The sequence below is a fragment of the Vulpes vulpes genome, chromosome 14 (assembly GCF_048418805.1).
Source record: "Vulpes vulpes isolate BD-2025 chromosome 14, VulVul3, whole genome shotgun sequence".
Lineage (NCBI taxonomy): Eukaryota > Metazoa > Chordata > Mammalia > Carnivora > Canidae > Vulpes > Vulpes vulpes.
Window position 1 is genome coordinate 34,335,970 of NC_132793.1, and position 21,963 is coordinate 34,357,932.

At 38.5% G+C, this 21,963-nt stretch overlaps 1 protein-coding gene across 2 annotated transcripts in view; it reads left to right on the forward strand.

The window, feature by feature from the left end:
* The window catches only part of PLCB1 (phospholipase C beta 1), a 669,180-nt gene extending 655,297 nt beyond the window's left edge, over nt 1-13,883 (forward strand). For both annotated transcript variants that reach the window (XM_026012292.2, XM_026012291.2), the window contains one exon: nt 10,575-13,883. Coding sequence is in view for 1 of the 2 variants with exons in the window: in XM_026012291.2 (XP_025868076.1) it covers nt 10,575-10,802 (228 nt within the window). In the remaining variant the exon portion in view is untranslated. The remainder of the gene's footprint in view (nt 1-10,574) is intronic.
* The last annotated feature ends 8,080 nt before the right edge of the window (nt 13,884-21,963 follow it).

The window sequence follows — 21,963 nt, forward strand, 5'->3', positions numbered from 1 at the left end:
ACTGAGTGGCATAACACAGTAAGCATTTCCTAAGCTCATGAGTCTATTATGAACTGGCTAGGCAACTCTGGTCTGAGTCAGGCTCAATTGGCCTCAGTAGCCTTACTCAAATCTATGTTTAGCTGGTGGGTCAGCTAAGGGCTGGCTGTTATACAATAGCTTCGCTCTCGTGTCTGATAGTCATTTGAAGTGATGGAGAGGGGTATAACTGGGTCATATATCTCCTCCTGCAGCAGGCTAGCTTCTTCACATAATGGCTCAGTAAGCTTCCAACAGTGAGAGCCGAATCACATGAAGCCTTTTGAGGCCTAGGCTGAGAACTGCATGTTGTCACTCTGACACATTCTACTGGACAAAGCAAATCACAAGGAGATGAAATCAGGAAGATGAAAAATACAACTCTCCTCTTTGATGAGAGACACTGACAAGACCAGGAGTACCAGGAGGGGTGAGGAATTGCTATCATTTTTGCAATTAACTTATCATTCCCACAGAGCCTAAAGCTTGAGTTACACAGAGTAGACACTCAATACTCAATGAAGATGTGAACCAGAATCTGGAAATGAGATGGAATAGCACTGAACCCCAGCAGAAGGATGATCAAGAGCAAGCATGGTGTTCCGGGAGAACCATCTGAAGCTCAGAGTGGTGGAGGGGCAAAAGTAGGAGGGATCCAAACTGAAAATGCATAGTCAGACCAATCCCTGAGTTTTCTGGTCTAAACCAGATTTAAATCTGCTAGGACAGAAGTAGAAACCCTCCACAAGCCCAACAGAAATCAGGAACATGGTTCAAATTGACTGCCAACAATAAAAAATCAGATCTTTCATGAAAATTTAAATTTCTGACTTTTCTTGAAAAACAAGTTTTGCAAACATTAGCTAGAGATGAGTTTCTGCTATCCCTTTAAAGAGCATACCCTCCCCACCACTCCTACTTATTTTCATGATTTGCCTGATCCCCCGCGAACATCTGAGTTTGTGACCCCTATTCCTAAACTGGAATAATTCTAAACTCCTGATGAATGGAACTTTTTGGGAACAGATTCTGGCTTTGCTCTTCATATTTTTTTTTACAATGAACAAATATTCCATTTATAAGAAACAAAAATAAATAAAAGGATAGCTCTAATTTGAAATCTAAAAATAAAGGCAATTTTGAAATTATTTTATTAATAACTGAATGACTTTTTTAAAAGAGTGAAATATGGCATGTAACATAAATAAAATTAATATAGTTAATAAATTATCTTAATTTATTAAAGTAGTTTAGAATATAATTACAAGCTACCAAACCCCATGATAAAAGAAGAGTGCACTAAAAGTGTAATTTAGCCACAACTGGGTCAATAACCAAAACTTATTTTAGGAGCAACTGGGTGGCTCAGGGTGTGATCCCGGGGTCCTGGGATCAAGTATTGCATTGGGGAGCCTGTTTCTCCCCCTACCTGTGTCTCTGCCTCACTCTCTGTGTCTCTCATGAATAAATAAATAAACCTCTTAAAATTATTTTAAATAATTACTTATTATTACTGTGATATTGTTATTTTTATTTATTTTTTAGATCTAAAATATTTTTATATATTTTTTATTGGAGTTCGATTTGCCAACATATAGCATAACACCCAGTGTTCATCCCATCAAGTGCCCACCTCAGTACCCGTCACCCAGTCACCCCAACCCCCCACTAACCTCCTCTTCCACTACCCCTTATTCGTTTCCCAGAGTTAGGAGTCTCTCATGTTCCGTCACCCTCACTAATATTTCCCACTCATTTTCTTTCCTTTCCCCTTTATTCCCCTTCATTATTTTTTATATTCCCCAAATGAATGAGACCATATAATGTTTGTCCTTCTCCGATGGACTTACTTCACTCAGCATAATACCCTCCAGTTCCATCCACGTTGAAGCAAATGGTGGGTATTTGTCGTTTCTGATGGCTGAGGAATATTCCATTGTATACATAAACCACATCTTCTTTATCCATTCATCTTTCGATGGACACCGAGGCTCCTTCTACAGTTTGGCTATTGTGGACATCGCTGCTAGAAACATCGGGGTGCAGGTGTCCTGGCATTTCACTGCATCTGTATCTTTGGGGTAAATCCCCAACAGTGCAATTGCTGGGTCGTAGGGCAGATCTATTTTTAACTCTTTGAGGAACCTCCACACAGTTTTCCAGAGTGGCTGCACCAGTTCACATTCCCACCAACAGTGCAGGAGGGTTCCCCTTTCTCCACATCCTCTCCAACATTTGTCGTTTCCGCCTTGTTAATTTTCCCCATCCTCACTGGTATGAGGTGGTATCTCATTGTGGTTTTGATTTGTATTTCCCTGATGGCCAGTGTTGCAGAGCATTTTCTCATGTGCTTGTTGACCATGTCCATGTCTTCCTCTGTGACATTTCTGTTCATGTCTTTTGCCCATTTCATGCTTGAATTGTTTGTTTCTTTGCTGTTGAGTTTAATTAAGTTCTTTATAGATCTTGGATACTAGCCCTTTATCTGATATGTTATTTGCAAATATCTTCTCCCATTCTGTAGGTTGTCTTTTAGTTTTGTTGACTGTTTCTTTTGCTGTGTAGAAGCTTTTTATCTTAAGTCCCAATAATTCATTTTTGCTTTTGTTTCCCTTGCCTTCATAGATGTATCTTGCAAGAAGTTGCTGTGGCCAAATTCAAAAAGGGTGTTGTCTGTGTTCTCTAGGATTTTTATGGATTCATGTCTCACATTTAGATGTTTCATCCATTTTTACTTTATCTTTGTGTATGGTGTAAGAGAATGGTCTAGTTTCATTCTTCCGCACGTGGCTATCCAAGTTTCCCAGGACCATTTCTTGAAGAGACTGTCCTTTTTCCAGTGGATAGTTTTTCCTGCTTTCTTGAATATTAGTTGACCATAGAGTTGAGGGCCCATTCCTGGATTCTCTATTCTATTCCATTGATCTGTGTCTGTTTTTATGCTAGTACCACAAGTTTTGATGATCACGGCTTTGTAGTACAACCTGCAATCTGGCATTGTGATGCCCCCAGCTATGGTTTTCTTTTTCAATATTCTTCTGGCTATTTGGGGTCTTTTCTGATTCCACACAAATCTTAGGATGGTTTGTTCAAACTCTCTGAAGAAAGTCCATGGTATTTTGGTAGGGATTGTATTAAATGTGTAAATTGCCCTGGGTAGCATTGACATTTTCACAATATTAATTCTTCTAATCATGAGCATGGAATATTTTTCGATCTCTTGATGTCTTCCTCAAATTCTTTCAGAAGTGTTCTGTAGTTTTTAGGGTATAGATCCTTTGCCTCTTTGGTTAGGTTTATTCCTAAGTATATTATGCTTTTGGGTGCAATTGTAAATAAGATTGACTCCTTTATTTATCTTTCTTCAGTCTCATTGTTAGTGTATAGAAATAACACTGATTTTTCGGCATTGATTTTGTATCGTGCCACATTGATGAATTGCTGTATGAGTTCTAGCAATCTTGGGGTGGAGTCTTTTGGGTTTTCTATGTTCAGTATCATGTCATCTGCAAAGAGGGAGAGTTTGACTTCTTCTTTGCCAATTTGAATGCTTTTTATTTCTTTTTGTTGCCTGATTGCTGAAGCTAGGACTTCTAGTAGTATGCTGAATAGCAGTGGTGAGAGTGGACATCCCTGTCGTATTCCTGATCTTAGGGGAAAGGCTCCCAGTGTTTCCCCATTGAGAGTGATGTTTGCTGTGGGCTTTTTGTAGATGGCTTTTAAGATGCTGAGGAATGTTCCTCTATCCCTACACTCTGAAGAGTTTTGATCAGGAATGGATGCTGTATTTTGTCAAATACATTCTCTGCATCTATTGAGAGGATCATACGGTTCCTGTTTTTTTCTCTTGTTGATATGATCTATCATGTTGATTGCTTTATGAGTGTTGAACCAGCCTTGCATCCCGGGGATAAATCCCACTTGGTCATGGTGAATCATCTGCTTAATGTACTGTTGGATCCTATTGGCTAGTATCTTGCTGAGAATTTTTGCATCTGTGTTCATCAAGGATATTGGTCTATAATTCTCCTTTTTGGTAAGGTCTTTGGTTTTGGAATTACAATGATGCTGGCCTCATAGGATGAGTTTGGAAGTACTCCATCTCTTTCTATCTTTTGGAACAGCTTTAGTAGAATAGGTATTAATTCTTCTTTAAACGTTTGATAGAATTCCCCTGGGAAGCCATCTGGCCCTGGACTTCTTTGATGACTGCTTCAATTTCCTCCCTGGTTATTGGCCTGTTCAGGTTTTCTATTTCTTCCTGTTCCAGTTTTGGTAATTTGTGGTTTTCCAGAAATGCATCCATTTCTTCTAGATTGCCTAATTTATTGGCATATGGCTGCTCATGATATGTTTTTAAAATAGTTTGTATTTCCTTGGTATTAGTTGTGACCTCTCCTTTTTCATTCATGATTTTATTAATTTGAGTCTTTTCTCTTTTGTTTTTTTCAATTTTTTCTCTTTTGTTTTTAATAAGGCTGGCTAAGGTTTATCTATCTTATGAATTCTTTCCAAGAACCAACTCCTGGTTTTGTTGCTCTATTCTACAGTTTTTCTGGTCTCTATTTCATTGAGTTATGCTCAAATCTTTATTAACTCTCTTCTTCTGTTTGGTGTAGGTTTTATTTGCTGTTCTTTCTCCAGTTCCTTTAGGTGCAAGGTTAGCTTGTGTATTTGAGTTTTTTTCCAATTTTTTGAGGGATGCTTGTATTGTGATGTATTTCCCTCTCAGGACTGCTTTTGCTGTATCCCAAAGATTTTGAATGGTTGTATCTTCATTCTCATTAGTTTCCATGAATCTTTTAAATTCTTCTCTAATTTCCCAGTTGACCCTTTCATCTTTTAGCAGGATGCTCTTTAACCTCCACATGTTTGAATTTCTTCCAAATTTCTTCTTGTGATTGAGGTCAAGTTTCAAAGCATTATGTTCTGAAAATATACATGGGACAATTCTAATCTTTTGGTATCGGTTAAGACCTGATTTGTGACCCAGTATGTGGTCTCTTCTGGAGAAAGTTCCATGTGCACTTGAGAAGAATGTGTATTCGGTTGTGTTTGGTTGTAAAGTTCTGTAAATATCTGTGAAATCCATCTGGTCCAGTGTATCATTTAAAGCTCTTGTTTCTTTGGAGATGTTGTGCTAGAAGATTTGTCATTTGCAGAAAGCACCATGTTGAAGTCTCCCAGTATTAGTGTATTATTATCTAAGTATGTCTTAACTTTGGTTATTAATTGATATACTTGGCAGCTCCCACATTAGGAGCATAAATATTCTTGATTGGTAGGTCCACTTGTTGGATAGATCCTTTAAGTATGATATAGTGTCCCTCTTCATCTCTTACTACAATCTTTGGGATAAACTTTAATTTATCTGATATGAGGATTGCCACCCCTGCTTTCTTTTGAGGACCATTTGAATGGTAAATGGTCCTCCAACCTTTCATTTTCAGGCTGTAGGTATCCTTAGGTCTAAAATGAGTCTCTTGTAGAGAGCAAATAGATGGGTCTTGCTTTTTTACCCAGTCTAAAACCCTGCACCTTTTCATGGTCATTAAGCCCATTCACGTTCAAAGTTACTACCGAAAGATATGAATTTAATGTCATCATAATACCTATTCAGTCCCTGTTTTGTGGATTATTTCTTTGGGCATCTTCTTTCTTTTACAGAGTACCCCTTAATATTTCTTGCAGATCTGCTTTGGTGGTCACTTATTCTTTCAGTTTCTGCCTATCTTGGAAGCTCTTTATCTCTCCTTCTATTCTGAATGACAGCCTTGCTGGATAGAGTATTCTTGGCTGCATGTTCTTCTCATTTAGGACCCTGAATATATCCTGCCAGTCCTTTCTGGCCTGCCAGGTCTCTGTGGAGAGGTCTGCTGTTAATCTAATATTTCTCCCCATATAAGTTAGGGATCTCCTGTCACTTGCTGCTTTAAGGATTTTCTCTTTATCTTTGGAATTTGCAAGTTTCACTATTAGATGTCGAGGTGATGAACAGTTTTTATTGATTTTAGTGGGGGTGGGGGAACCTCTCCTATTTCTTGGATCTGAATGCCTGTTTCTCTCCCCAAATTAGGGAAGTTCTCAGCTATAATTCGTTCAAATATGCTTTCTGGTCCTCTGTCCCTTTTGGCACCCTCTGGAACCCCAATTAAATGTAGGTTTTTCCTTCTGAGGCTGTCATTTATTTCCCTTGACCTTTCCTCATGGTTTTTTTTAATTGTTTTTCTCTTTTTCCCTCAGCTTCCTTCCTTGTCATCAAATTGTCTTCTATGTCACTCACTCTTTCTTCTACCTCATTAACCCTCGTCATTAGGACCTCCAGTTTGGATTGCATCTCATTTAAATGATTTTTAATTTTGGCCTGATTAGACCTAAATTCTGCAGTCATGAAGTCTCTTGAATCCTTTATGCTTTTTTTCAGAGCCACCATTAGTTATATAATTGTGCTTCTGAATTGGCTTTCTGACATCAAATTGTAATCCAAATTCTGTAACTCTGTGGCAGACAGTACTGTTTCTGATTCTTTGTTTTGTGGTAAGTTCTTCTTTCTAGTCATTTTGCTCAGTGCAGAGTGGCTAAAAAATGAGTTGTACTTGTTAGAAGTGCAAACTCTTCTCTCTGTAGCATTCCAGCTGTTCTCTCTTTAAATCTCAGGTTGAATTTGTACATTTTCAGGATGATTTGAAAGTTATCTCGGTAAGTTTGTGGGGACAGGTGACTTGGGGACCCTACTCCTCTGCCATCTTGCCCCACACCCCTGATATTGTTATTTATAGTAAGAAATACATATTCAGTCTTCATCCCAGTTCCTGGCACAGATTTCCTAAAAATAAAAAAAAAAACCCCTTGAAATTTCCTAAATGATAAGCAACCAAAGGTGTCTTCTGTTATGTTAATAAGATGACTTTTCAAAAAGCCCTAGGTAACCTAAAGATGGGAACTGACTGCCAGGAGGGTTGGACTAATTTGCCATGGCAGGTTGGACTTTACAGTCCCAACACTAACCTCCAGGGAGATAAGGTGGCTAGGAGGCTGAATCAATAGCCAATGGCTAATGATGCAATCAACCATGCCAATGTAATAAAGCCTCCATGGAAACCCAGAGGGATGTGGTTTGAGGACCTTCTGAGTTGGTGAACATGTGGAAGGAGATCCAGAGAGAGTGGTGCTCAAAGAACATGGTAGTTCCACACCCTTTTCCCTATACCTTGCCCTGTGTATCTCTTCCACCTAGCTGTTCTTGAGCTACACTCTTTTATAAGAAGCCTGTAATCTAGTAAGTAAAATATTTGAGTTCTGCCAGCCACTGTAGCAGATTAATCAAACCCAATGAGGGGATCATTGGAATGGCCAATCTATATTCAGTTAGAATCACAGGCGACAAACTGGACTTGCAACTGACATCTGAAATGAAGTGAAAGTGGGGGACAGCCTTATAGGACTGAGCTCTGAACTTGTTAGGACCTGATGCTATCTCCAGGTAGATAATATTATAACTGAGTGAAATTATGGGACACAGCTGGTGTCCTAGGGCATTGCTTTGTGGCATGCCAGGGAAAGACCTTAAACACTAGAACTGGGTGTAGAATCATAATTATTAAAATTAGATTGTTTTAAAATTAGATTATTAAAAATTATTCAAAAATGTTAGCTTTAGGTATTTGACAGTGTCTCACATTTCAGATTCTTTCTTATATATAAATTTAAAAAAAGGAAACAGCTCTATCTAGCACCATTGGGTCTTGGCTACTACTGACCTAAGATAAATTGAACCACTAGGTAATATACAACATGTCTAAAGTTAAAGGTTTCCAACAGTGACCTAAAGGAAAACAATAATCTACTCTTTCTTAAATGTGAAATCCCTTGCTTTTCTTCTTTTCCTTGTATCCCTTAGAAACCAAACTTGAACAGCATGCATTGCTGAATTAATATTGAGACAAATTAATGATGAGACCTGGATGGTAGTTAATGAGAACTGCCAAACACCAGGTTAAGATTTCACTACTGTAAAAGCTCCATTCCCTTCTAAATTGTTGAGGTACCTGGGAAAGAATCAACCGTTGTCCTCTAGTCTGTGATGTTTCAATGGCTCACCTGTTCCCAACAGGGAAGGAGCAGCTGTGTGTGAAGGTGCCTTTGCTCCATTGTAGCAATGTCAATCACAGAGCCCCAAGAGTGCCCTTCTCATAGCGCATTTCCTCTTTGGCTTATTAGAATTCATATGCTTGCATAATATGTTCGTAAATACCCTACATTTTATATTTGGGAAGAATAGTTGACTTTCAATACTTAGGCCGAGTCATTTTTATCAGGCACTTTTTGACATGGAGAAAAAAACAAAAAAGGTAACTCAGATCCATAATCCATTACGTGAGACTGTTGGGGTCATTGTTTGTTGGAATTAATAATTTTTCTGATTTTAGAAAGTGACATATAATGCATATACTGTGAGCATAATACTCTAGAGGGGTGCTTGGCCATCTTCATAGTCATACAAATTGATAAGTCTATAGTACCATGCATAGATATTCACATTCAGTGAAATACATAAGGATGATAAATAACCTTATATCAATTAATGTCTATGTGTTTGCCACAAATTGACAAAAATTTCTGGATTTCAGATCTTTAGGGGTTTTAGAACTGCAAATGAGAGATTATGGAACTATATTATATAACTAACTCTTGGCAGAATTTCTCTAGCATTAAAGAAAGAGCAAAGGGGTTGAACGAAAGAGGGTGTTCTTCTTATGCTGCTGACACTGTCCAGAATATGAGTAAGGAAAGGGGGTCACAGCACCGAGGGACAGATGCCCCGAGCACTGTCTTAACCCTGGATGGTCCAGGTGCAGGGAAAGCAGCAGAGACTGCAAGAAGCCTCCAATGGAGAACAGATAGCCAGAATCAAGACAAAAAAGTAGAATAAGGAGTTCAGAGTTGAAGCAGGACAGGAAGTTAAGCAGGGTGCCCAAAGTAACCAGCCATCACCTGGGAGCCACTGAGGTATGCAGGATCTTGGACCCCACTCAGCTCTCCTGAATCAGAAACAAAGTCAGGGTCCCAGGTGATTTGTGTGCACAAATCTTAAAAATTTGAGAAGCACAAAAAAAAAAAATTCTTAGAATTCCTCCTCTTAAAGGACATGTCTCAAGAAAAGCTGCCTTGGAGCTAAGAGCAGAAAAAGCATTAGTCTCACATGCTGTTTCTAAGACTAGATTCCCTGCTTACCATTCAATAAAAGGGAATTTTATTTAAAATTCTGGATTTCAGGTGCCTGGGTGACTCAATCAGTTAAGCGTCTGCATTCGGTTCAGGTCATGATCTCAGGGTCCTCGGATGGAGGCTCGAATCGAATCAGGTTCCCTGCTCAGTGGGGAGTCTGTTTCTCCCTCTCCTTCTGCCCCTTCCCCTTGCTCAGGCGCTCTCTCTCTCTCTCTCTCTCTCTCTCTCTCAATAAATAAATAAAATCTTTAAAATAAAATAAAATAAAATTCTGGGTTTTGATGGGGGCTTAGTGCAGCAGAGCTTTCCAGCAGGCAGCACCCACTGCTGGCCTGCCCCTCCCCACAGCCACAGAAGACACCCAGCTTTCATTGGTTTTATGATTACTGTTTCCATTTAAGTCTGTACTTGAAGAAAGGGTTCCGTGACTTTTAAAAGTCTGGGCATTATCCAGACCATTAAATAGATAAATTAAAAGACAGTTTATAGGATAGCTAAAACAATTTACAAGGCAAATAAAGTTAGAATGAAAAGAAAAGATTCAAAGAGGTGATAATAGAAGTCAAAACAGAAGTTAAAGTTGGTTACAAGAGTATGTTCAGTTCATAAAAATGCATTGACAGGCATGAGGTGGGGCAGAATCAAACATCTGACTCTTGGTTTCAGCTCAGGTCAAGATGTCAGTGTTGTGAGATCGAGCCCCATAATGGGCTCCTCCAAGAGTCCTCTGGGGATTCTCCCCCTCTGCACTCCCCATGCCCTTTCTCTTATCCTAAACAAATCTTTTTTAAAAACTCATTGAGCTCCTCTCTAGAAGTATTCAGTGTTGGCTTCCCAGTCTCTGGATGAAGCCTCGCTTCGTGAAGTCCACATAGAGCTCCCCCGTCCTCTCCAGCCACCTCTTCCCTCTCCCCAGTCTGATGCATGGCTGACCTTGGCACTCCCAGCAATCAGTAGCTTCCAATCCCTTCAATTTAAGAGCTTCAGATCATTGTGTATTACTTCTGTAAACGTTTTCAAAAAGATTCACCTCTGTGCCTGTGTATGTGTGTGTGTATGTGGGGCGGAGGGGGTGGATATATTTATACGGTTGCAGGTCTTTAGCCCTATTACATCCACTCATAACCTGAACTTGACTTTCAGCTATGGACAAGTGACGTGTCCAACTACACTCTGTTTGACATCTTCTCTATAGATAACCAGTGGATGGTATTTACATTAATTTATTCCTCCCTCATCTTTGTACATCTCTCCCAAAGAGGTTCTCTGTGGGTGGTTATAGAAAACTAAATGACCTAAAATCATCCTCCTCTCTTGATGTCTCCCAGCTGCAGATGGACTTGGAGCAAGAGTACCAAGACAAGTTCAAAAGACTGCCCCTGGAGATCTTGGAGTTTGTGCAGGAAGCCATGAAAGGGAAGATCAGTGAAGAGAGCAATCACAGTTCTGCCCCTCCCTCCCTGGCCTCAGACCCTGGAAAACTGAACCACAAGCCTCCCTCCAGTGAGGAGCTAGAGGGAGACAACCCAGGAAAAGAGTTTGATACTCCTCTGTGATTGTCCCTGCCAGGCCTTCAAAGCATGCATGGCCACTTCATCGAACTCTCTCTGACTACAAATATCACTGCCCTGGAGCATCTTCCTGAGAAGCATCCCTTCGCCTAAAATCCACACAAAATGGAGAGTTCTAGAAGGATCCATGCAAACATCCTCATGCCCAGGCTCCATGCGTTATGTGGACACTACTGCAGGTCTACTTGTAGAGAGTGCATGTATGTGGGATTTTTGTTTTCTTTCCAATAGTAAACAAAGCGGGCAACTTCCAGACTCCATGGGACATTTAATGAAGGACAGTGTCTTTTTTTTTGAAGAAAATCAAACTCCTGTTTTTATTTGAAGCTCTGGTGTAAAGTATTTCAAAGTAATAAAAATAGTTTGAGAAATGCATAGCACTATTTAACACTATCGAACAGCCAACTTTGAGCATTTGTTTTCCTAACTGCCCCTCAACTACCATATCTTCAAGTTAACATGCATATTAAATTGTTTTATCCTTTGCTTTGCAAGTACTGGCGGCTTGCAGTCTGCTAATTTATTTATCATAGAGGCATCAGTGTATTTGTTGCTGACATGGCTTTATTAGATACCATAGTGATTCAAATAAGTTGGTTTTCTTTCTTGAAAAAAAAAAAGTCACTTGACTCTATCCTTGCCCAGTGAAGCCATCCCAAGACTTAGCAATATGGCTAACATATTTGGTTGCTTGAGCAAATTGGCCACACGCTTCCAGGCAGTGTGCTTTCCGAGTTGACTATTTGCACTCAAAGTCTGAGTATTCATTGGTCGTTGGTCTGAGATTATTAATAACTACAAAGAGTCTGTCTGGTTGAATAAAAATAGTTGAGCCGTTGTATGTTGAGCAGAGATTCAATCAGAGTAAAGAGGTTCCTGTGGTTATTTTGCTGTCTCACATTTTTTATGGTTCATTTATTTTTACTATAGAGATAAAGATTGAATATTTATCTAGAGAATACACAGACCCACATATAAATGATATATATTATCTCCATGTATATATGTACACACACAGCCATGTAAGTGCATACACACGCTCCTACACGCATATAAGTGTAGATGTGTGTTTTTTTAATTGGCAATGACCCAAGTCTCTTCCACAAGACTTAACACCAAATTCAGGGATAAACACCTAGAGAAGAAAATGATCAAACATCTATCTATATTATGTGGCTATTAAATGATATTGAAATTCTAAGAAACAGTTGATGGAACTATTGATGCAAGTTGAGATAGATTTAGAGCTTAGAATATGAATTTGATATATATTTTGCAGGATCAAAAACTGGATTTTAAGTATCAGATGTTAAGCTTGTTTTAATAGAATATGCAAAACTGTATAGGACAGCAATATGGAAATTTATTAATATCTTTCATAATTTTTAAGTCTGCAGATTTCAATTTTATTCTAACGTAAAAAAATTCATTATATATTTACTATGTACATTTAATTCACTTAACTATGTCTTTTTATTAAGTTTCTATGTTGGGTGGCACAAGAAAAACAAATTATATCATGGTAAAACTGATCAAAAATATTATTGAAAGAACTTAAGTAAGAGAGAATAATTATATAGAGGAAAATATAATTTAGAGAGTAACACAAAGAACATTAAAGTTAACGTGCTAAAGAAAGACACTCACAGCTTTATTTTACTTTGAAATAAACCTGTCTGATTGTAGCTTAGCGAAACATTTTAAAATGCAAAAACTAGTTGTGTCCTGAAAATTGTTTCAAGAATTTAATATTTTTATGCAAATTATTTTATTTAACTTTAAGCAATAAGTAGAGGTCACAATTAAGTTTTAATCAAAATGAAGGCTTAGTTCAAACATTAGGCAAGAGTGATTAAAAAAAAAAAACACATCTAGCAAGACACAAGGGGAAAAAATCCCAACCTCTTTGGAGATGATTATATTTTGATCTGAAGGACATGGGGGTATTGATTAGACACTTAATAAAATTTATCTTCCACTGAAAGAGAAATCTTTTGTAAATCATACTACTTTTGCACTTTGAAAGAAAGGCATTAATCGTAAGGAAGCAAGAATGGGCACAATTGAAAGCTACATTATCATAAATAAAATCACAGACTGTCTAATGTTGCAGAAGAATGAACTAATAATAGCAATCATAACCAAACACGATGATAATTATTACTGAACATTGGATCACATATTAGTCCAGAGAAAGACAGAAGTGGAAAAACTCTGACTTACACAAAACTGTTTTGGTAGTTGGACTTCATTCTCTTAGTGACTCTAGTCATTTTGCAATACATTTGTATTTGGCCATTTACCGTAATCACATTTTTATATCTGTACAATGACACTTTTTGCGGTCGTGCGGTAGTGCATAACACTGTCCATCTTGCATCATTGAAACTACTACAAGGATACTATCATTTAACAATATTAATATTACTTGAAATAGAGTAAGATAAAGAAAAAGGGTCTATATGATGTGCAGTTTTGTGCCTTTCTGTATTTGCCCTGTTCTGTGTTGAATGTGTGAAATTCTGTACCGTGGTTTCTCCTATAATAGAGAGTTAGAGCTGTGTCGTAAATTAGACTGTGCCCCTCTGATACCCTTACGCTACTGCAAATAGCGTGATTTTGGCCGTGAACACCAATTTTCAAAATTCTAATGACATGCCGTGACTTTTTGGTTTTCAACATTTCATTTGAACGTTTTAACATCACCATACATTAATTAATGCTCCTGTAATAGATAAGCAGTCATTAAATAATTCTGAAAGAAAGGGCCATTGCTTGCGTTACTTTGAATGTAATGTTGCGCTTGTGCACTGTATAAATATTGTTTGTGATGGATTGGACATTGTGACTTTTGCCTTTTCAGAAGAAAAATAAAAGATAGGACAAAGTATTTGAAACTCTTAAAGTGTACATATTCTGGTTCTTCTATCTCAAATTATTTAAAATGCATAATTCACATTTTTGTAATAATTCTATGCAATTTTGTGGCATGATGTTTCTTCCACTTGTAATTTTATGTGCTTTCATCACAAATCCAAAGGAAATAATAAAAATTTCTTAACACAACCCAGGTGTGTCATTTCTTGATGTCAGAGCCTTTTTTTTTTTTTTTTTTGACGGGCAGGATAGTGGGAGTAGGCTTCAAACTAAGGGGCAGAAGGATGCCCCTGACACAGCCCACCTGCACCTGTACAAGAAATCTAGCTGCTGCAATGTATGTGCCAGAGGGCACAGCTGTCATTACGCTATCACTCCACCACCCTGTCCAGGAATGACGGTATACCTGCCCATTACTTCCATTTTAGACACCCTCCCGTCCTTCCTTCACTGAAGCTAAGTAAAGCAAAACAGTCAAAGGTTTGCCAACAAATAAATAGTGGAGATAAACCGACAAGAGTACTTGATGTAAGTTTTTCTTATGAGACATAAAAAGACTTTGCAACATTGATTATTTATTTATTTATTTATTTGGGGGGGAGGGGCAGGAAGACAGAGCAGACCAGTGCCCAGCAGGGAGCTGACATGGGCCTTGATCTCACAACCCTGAGATCATGGCCTTAGCTGAAATGAAAAGCTGGACACTTAACCCACAGACCCCTCCCCCAAATGCCCTGTAACACTGAGTTTTTAAAAAAAGGAGTATACATGTGGGTTATGAGAATGTCCCATAGGCACGCCATATACAGTATATCCATTACCTGCTGCTATGTTACACCTTAGCCCAAAACCCAATGGCTTAAAACAGTAAGAATTATATCTTATCTCTCATAGTTTTGTAGGTCAAGAGTTCAGATAAGGCAGAGAAAGATGATGTGTCTCTACTCCACAGTGTCCAGGACCTTGACTGGAAGATCAGAAGGCTGGGGGCTGGAGCCCTCTGAAGATGAATTTATTCACATGTCCGGTTATTGATGATATGTCAGTTGAGAGATGAGCAGGGCAGCTGGGCTGGAACACCCACATATGTCTTTCCCACATGGCCTGGGCCTTCCCATGATATGGTGGCTGGGTTCCAAAGGTGAGCCTCATGAGAGACAGCCAGGCATGAGCCGTTTCCAAATTTTTATGACCAAGCCTCACTCAGAGGTACATACTATCACTTATGCAGGACCCCATTCATTGATGCTGTCACAAGCCCCTTCCCAGAGACAAGAGGAAGTAACAAACATAGACCCCCATCTCACTGTGGCAGTGGATTGCAATGAAGAACATGAAGAGCGGAACAAACATACAGGCATGGCTCCTTGGAAAATAAAATTTGCAACATACAGTATGCCCCCCCGACTGAAATTGTAGTTACACTCAAACCTGCTCCACCTCCTTTGCGTTCTATGTCAGTGAACAAAAGCAGTATCAATTCAGGCAAAATTTCAGCATCATCTTTGACAGCTCTCTCATCCTCCTTCCAGTGAATCACAGATTGTGTCAATTCTGACTCCGTGACAGCCTTCAGGTTCATTCATTTTCTGTCCTTTCTGCTGGTACCTAAATTCATGCCACCACCCCATCCCACCTGCCAAGGTTTTCCTAAATGGTCTCCATGCCACTAGTCCCAAATCATGCAACTAAACTAGACTAGACTGCACTATACTAGTGTACTATTATACTATACTATAATATAGCTAGATTGATCATACAAAAGTGAAAATGGGATTAAAAGTCTTTATTGAATCCAATTGTCATCATGCTAAGGTCTAAACTCCTTAATAAATGTTTGAGGTCTTACATGATTTGGTTCCTACTTGACTCTAACTTTATGTCTTTTTTTTAAAGATAAATCACGAGTGGGTGAGGGGGTAGAGAGACATGGAGAGAGAGAATCCTAAACATAAGCAGGCTCCTCGCCCAGTGCAGTACCCCACACAGGACTTGATCTTATGACCCTGAGATCATGACCTGAGCTGAAACCAAGAGCCAGACATTTAACTGACTGAGCCACCCAGGTGCCCCTCTAACTTTATCTCTTAATACTCCTCTCCCATACCACATCCCAGCCTATGGGCCATCTTGCTTCCTTGACTTTTTAATACTATTCCCTCAACTACTTAGACTTTCTCTTTGTTTCCCTTTCCCTTTAACCCCTTCTAAAATGCACATACGCTCAGATTCTCTCTTTTCCCTGGCTAACTTCTATTCATCTTTAGATTTATAGCATACGTGTTACTTCCTCTAAAACCCTTTTTCATTCACCCAAGTTTTTGTCAGGCCTCACCATGTGTGCTCTTATAGCATCCTGTATCAATTATCTATTGCTGCATAACAAATTCCACCAAAACTTAGCATCTTAAACAATCATTTTCTATTCTTTGTGAGTCTAGGGGAAGGTGGATGTTTCTGCATATCTGGGCTGGGCTGACATGATCTCAGCGAAGCTCATGTGTACATCTGCAGGCAGCTGTGACTTGGCTGGTGGCTGCTGACATGAACTCTTTCACATGTCTGGGACTGTGGCTGAAACAACTGGACTGACATGGCTCCACTCTGTATGATTTTTCTACCCTCAAGCAGGCTAGCAATGTCTTTTTCACATGTCAGAGGAAGGATCTGGAGAAAAAAACGAGTGTTCAGGCCTCTTGATGTCTAAACTCAGAACAGGCACACTATTACTTCTAGCACTCTACTGGTGAAAATAAGTCATAAGACCAAGACACTATAATATTATAGGGAAAAGGATATGGACACAGGGTAGTTTGAATGGTGTCCACTAATGAAATCAATCCACCAAACACCTTGTACTTTCTTCCACATATAGAGTACATGCCGATGTACTCTAATGTAATGGCCCTCTTACTTAGACACATCCTTCACTGACAGTTTTGGGGTTTTTGTTTGTTTGTTTGTTTTTGTTTTTGTTTTCCACTGACAGTTTTGATGCCAGGTGTCATGTCTCATTCACCATTGACTCCCTCATCAACTATGATGTAATCCCCCAATAAATATTGCATTTATGTTGAATAAATTTGTTTGATCATCTACCTATTAATACTATTACTTGCTCATCTAGCTATTAGTTCTAAAGTAGAGAAAAATGAACCATGGATATATACATAAGTGTCATTAACTCAAAACTTGTCTTGTTTGCAGTACCTCATAGGTCTACAACTCTGTAATAGAGATGAGACCACACAGGACCCACACTCTTCGCTTTGGACTTATGGCACTGATCCCAAAACACAAAACAGCAAGTGAGTGATTAAAGTAGGTCAATCACTAATTATTAGGTTCCGAGGCACAGGTAGGGAAAGCAAGGCTCACCTTGCATTCCATGGGTACCAACAGCCTCTTTTCCCTATAAGAGAAAACTCGAGAGCTGTTCTTTCCCCCCTGGAATCCACATATAGTCCAGTTGTTAGTCTGAACATTCTGCATTTATATTTTAAAAGATTTTATTTATTTATTTGAGAGAGAAAGAGAGAAAGAGAGCACAAGCACAATTAAGGGGAGCAGCAGAGGGAGAGGGAGAAGAAGCAGGCTCTCCAACCAAGCAGGGAGCCCAATGCAGGGCTTGATCCCTGGACCTCAGGAATCATGACCTGATCTGAAGGCAGACAGTTAACCAACTGAGCCACCCAGGTGCCCCCTGCATATATATATTTTTAATAACACTTTATTGAACTATAATTCACATGCCATAAAGTTCATCCTCCTAAGGTACATATGTCAGTGAATTTTAATATAATCAAAAGTTGTTCATTAATCACTACTCTACAATTCTAGAATGTTTTTGTCTCCCCAAGAATAAATGCCATATCATCAACAGTCGCTCCTCATTCCTTCCCCAGTGCCCCACCTCCTCTCCTTTGCCCCTGGAAACCATTAATCTATTTTCTGTCTCTGTAGATCCGTCTATTCGGGACATTTTATATGATGAGATTTATACAATATGTGGCCTTATTGGTCTGGCTTCTTACACTTCACATAAAAATTTCAAGGTCCATCTATATTGTAGCATATATCAGTACTACATTCCTTTTAATGGTTGAATAGTATGCCCTTACATACACATTTTATTTATTCATTCATTGCTTGATGAATATTTGGGTTGTTTCCACTTTTTGATGATTATAAATAATAGTGCTAAAAATACTCATGCACAAGTTTTTGCTTAGAATATATTTTCAGTTCCCTTAGGTATATACTAAGGGTAGAATTGCTGGTTCATAAGTTATCTGCCCATCCAACTTTCCATTCAAGGAACTACCAAATGGCTTTCCAAAGTGGCTGCACAATTTTATGTTCCCACCAATGTCTGCAACTTCCTATTCCTCCACATTCTTGCCAACACTTGCTGTGTTTTGGTTTTTTGTGAGTAAGAAGTAGTATGTCATTGTGGTTTAGAATTGCATTTCACTAATAATTAATGATGTTGTGTATCTTGACCCCATATATATCTTCTCTGGAGAAATGTCTATTGAAATATTTTGCCTATTTGTTAATTGGATGAATATTTATTTTTAAATCTGGGCCCTCTTTTTGATTTTTGTCCCTTCTGTGCTTCTCCATCCCAAATCTCTGTCTTACAAAGTCTCTCACAATTATAATTTTCCCCTGGGCCACTGAATATTTGGAGATTGTTTAGAAAATGGTACTGATTATTTTCTATGTGAATCCAAAAGTCATTTACTTAGTTTTTTTACACTAAATGTCAGATATTTGTTTATTTTCCCAGATTTATCTCTTCCTCTTAAAAACAGGGTGCAAAATAAGTACCACAATGTGGGTCAAATTCACTAGAATCCAGTGTATTTTCTATGGAAGGAAGCTTATTAGAGACAAATGAAATTTTGAATATTGCCATGGAAATATCTGTCACATAGCCTTTAAAAGTTGAAGTGAATTACAGAACATGTTATTGAACTTACACGTCAAAAAGTTTAACATGCCAAAAAGAAATGTATCTGTGACAAAGGAAAAAAATCTTGCCAATTGAACGATGACTTCTCATCAAACATAAAAGCATATCCTGATTTCAGACAGGCTGAAAGTAAATCTTACAATCAATGAAATATCATAACATCCCTTTTTTAATTTCAAAGAAATATATCTTTCATGAGAACCTAATGCTATACATTCATTTATTTAAAACCAATAGAAAAAAAATATAAATAAAAAAATAAAACCAATAGAAAGAAAATAAAAAAGAAAATCAATAGAAAGCCCGATCTCTAGGAAGCACTAACACTCATTCAAGACCAAAAGAGGAATTGAAAATGAGAGATAAATTTGTGCAGAAATCTCTATAAAATGTACCAAGATAAAATTTGATTCATAACATATTACTAAGTCTGCTAAAATTGTTTTTTCCCTCTCTGTATGTGATTGTTACAGATAAGGGCACTACCCAACCCCATCTCCTTCAAACCCCAGTCTGTACAGATTCTTGCCTTCTCTCCCTGTCATTTTCATTTCTGGATTCATTCTATTTTCTTTAAATTCTTTAACTTTTCCAGAGTAAATCATTCTATCCTTGAGTGCTCTAGTATTGCCTAATTCACCCCCAAATGGCTCACAAGCTAAGCAGGCAAAACAGAATTATTCTTTTACTGGTAGAGGCTATAAATATTCTCTTGTCAACATTTTTCCAGTAATACATCCAGTCAACACATATTTAATAAATTCCTACTATGTTCCAAGCACTGGTTCTACTCTAGGCTAAATCAGGTTAGAAGTCCAGGTTTCTCTGTCATAACCACACCCAGATGAATATGTCTTTAAGGCTACTCCCTCAAAATGACTCATATTGCATGTCTCTACCCCAACACAGTTAAGAGGAAAGGTCTATATCCCCTGCTACTGTTATACATATACATGCATGCACACACACACCTAGCCTGGACAGAAGGACTTCAGCATCAAAAGGCACATAACACCTTTGCATCTTCTAAGCATAGTCTCCCTAAGTGATTCCCCCTTATCTGCAGCAAGGAGCAACCCCAACTTGTTGAACCTACGACATGGCCCATATGCCACTGAGGGAAAGTTTGTGAGTCCATGTAGTTGATTTGGGAGACAACCTTTGCTGAAACCTCTATTAAAAATGGCAAAGTAGTTTTTGATTCATGGTGTAATATAAAGTGTCTTCAAAGTACCTTTCCCATTTTTTCTTTCCCTATAAATATGATTGTCACAGACAAAATATCTGTCCCCCAAATATCTCTCAATTCCCACTTGATTTATCCTCTTTTCTTTCTTTCTTTATTCTATTTTTTAAAAAGTGAGACAAGGATATGAGGAAAGCCAAGGAAAGTTATTTTTGATAAGCACGTTATCACTTGTAAGCAACTGGGATCACTCCCCACAGGCACAGCTCAGAATTGACCCACCAGGCATAAACAGTCTGAGATATTTACCCACAGATGCCCATGCCTCATTGGTTGAGGGTCTCTTGGAGGCCACTAGCTGGGCCCAGTGCTAAGCGATGCCAGTCTGTCCTATCTATTGGCCAAACATGCTTCTGTGTCCAGAAAGCATCCTTAGACAGAAAAGACAACTTCTTAGGTGGATAGAGAATGGTCTCAGGTGATCTGGGGCAAGTGAGGAACTACATCCTAACACCTAATACATCAAGATAGGCCCCATTCCATCTGTAAGTAACATACACAGAAAAGAATGGTAAACTGATTCCTATAAAACTACCTATGAAGTCAGAATTAGAACATTTTTAAATGGTAAAATTCAAAAATGCCTCATCTCATGTCTCAGACCTATAAGTAGACATAATCTCAGCTTAGTCCACCCTCAGAGGAATGGACCCAAGTAAGAGGCTTGTGTTAGCCCTACAATGGGGCATGAGGGCATTAGGGTCAGGAATTCTGAAATGCCAAACTGGACCAAAAAGAGGTTGTGGCCTCCAGTTTGGCAGGTGCCCTAGGCTCAGCAAATGTCTTCTATGAGCATTGGGGGTAGGGGGAGGGGAGGTGCACAGTCAGAAAAAGACCAGTGTGAGGCCCTCTAAATCACAGAGCTCAAGGCAAGAACTCTTCTTGGCTGGATCTAGGGCAGTACTGCTTTCAAACATAAGCAACTAGATAATTATTTAAACATAAGATAATGTAGTCTTTTTCCCCAATAGTCTCCCCAATGGTGCTTCTCTTTATTTAAAAGGCTAAGCCTTTCTGTGTTCTACAAATCAGGGAAGGAGGTAGCAAGGTAGAAAGCTAGAAGTCTGTCATTCTGTTCTCTTAGGCTTTGTCATTCAAAAGTCTATACACTCAGCAGAATGGAAAGGATTCAGTTATGGACAAAACATTTGGGAGAAATCATGAGATGAAGTAGCTTTTCCTTGAGTTGGGAAAGATAAAGAGATATAGGGTATATATTGAGTATAGATGTCAGAGGAATCCTAAGGGAGAAATTTTGACTCCAATGAAAGAACCAAAAACTAACAAGATCTTGGAGTGAGCACAGTCAATCTTATCAAATTGCACTTTGAAATCTGTAAGAAATTCCTATATCCTAGAGTAGCATGAAAACAACAAAAGAATTCCAGGACTCCCAAGGATGGAACAGATGAAACAGAACCATTGGATATAAATGGACCAGAAGCACAAGAACAAAGCAAGACAACCAATGACTCAGAGGATGCCTGCATAGAAAGATGAACTGAAGAGCAAGGTGGGTCCTCCTTCTGGCATATCTTGGCACTATACAAGCCTTCTGGAACATTGTTGCAACTGAAAACAATTGACTGAGATTTTTTTACCAGATGGGTACTCAGAAAAATGAACTAAGTTGAGTTATATAAAAATAATGCACACCCTACCAAAGGTGTAGAAGATAATGAAGATAATTCTTATATCCAAAAGGCCTAAGCTAATCTAAAATGTCCTTTAAGATCAGAGGACTACACTACTTTCATGAAATGCATGATTGATATGCATATCAATGATTCTTCATGATTCTTATGAAGCAGTTGTCCAACTGGCTGACCATGGTGAAGAAATTGTTCCCTTAGAAATTCCCATGTTCACCATCCATTCTGATGTTGTTGCTTGATACTTTGGTGCAAATGTCTCCTATAATCTCCAAATTTGCTCTTCTCTGTTTCTAAGACCAAGCATACTTGAATTTTCACTTGAATATGTTTGATGTCACACTCTGTTTTTTTCTATCCCAATAGTCTATGGTGGTCTATGGTTCAACATAT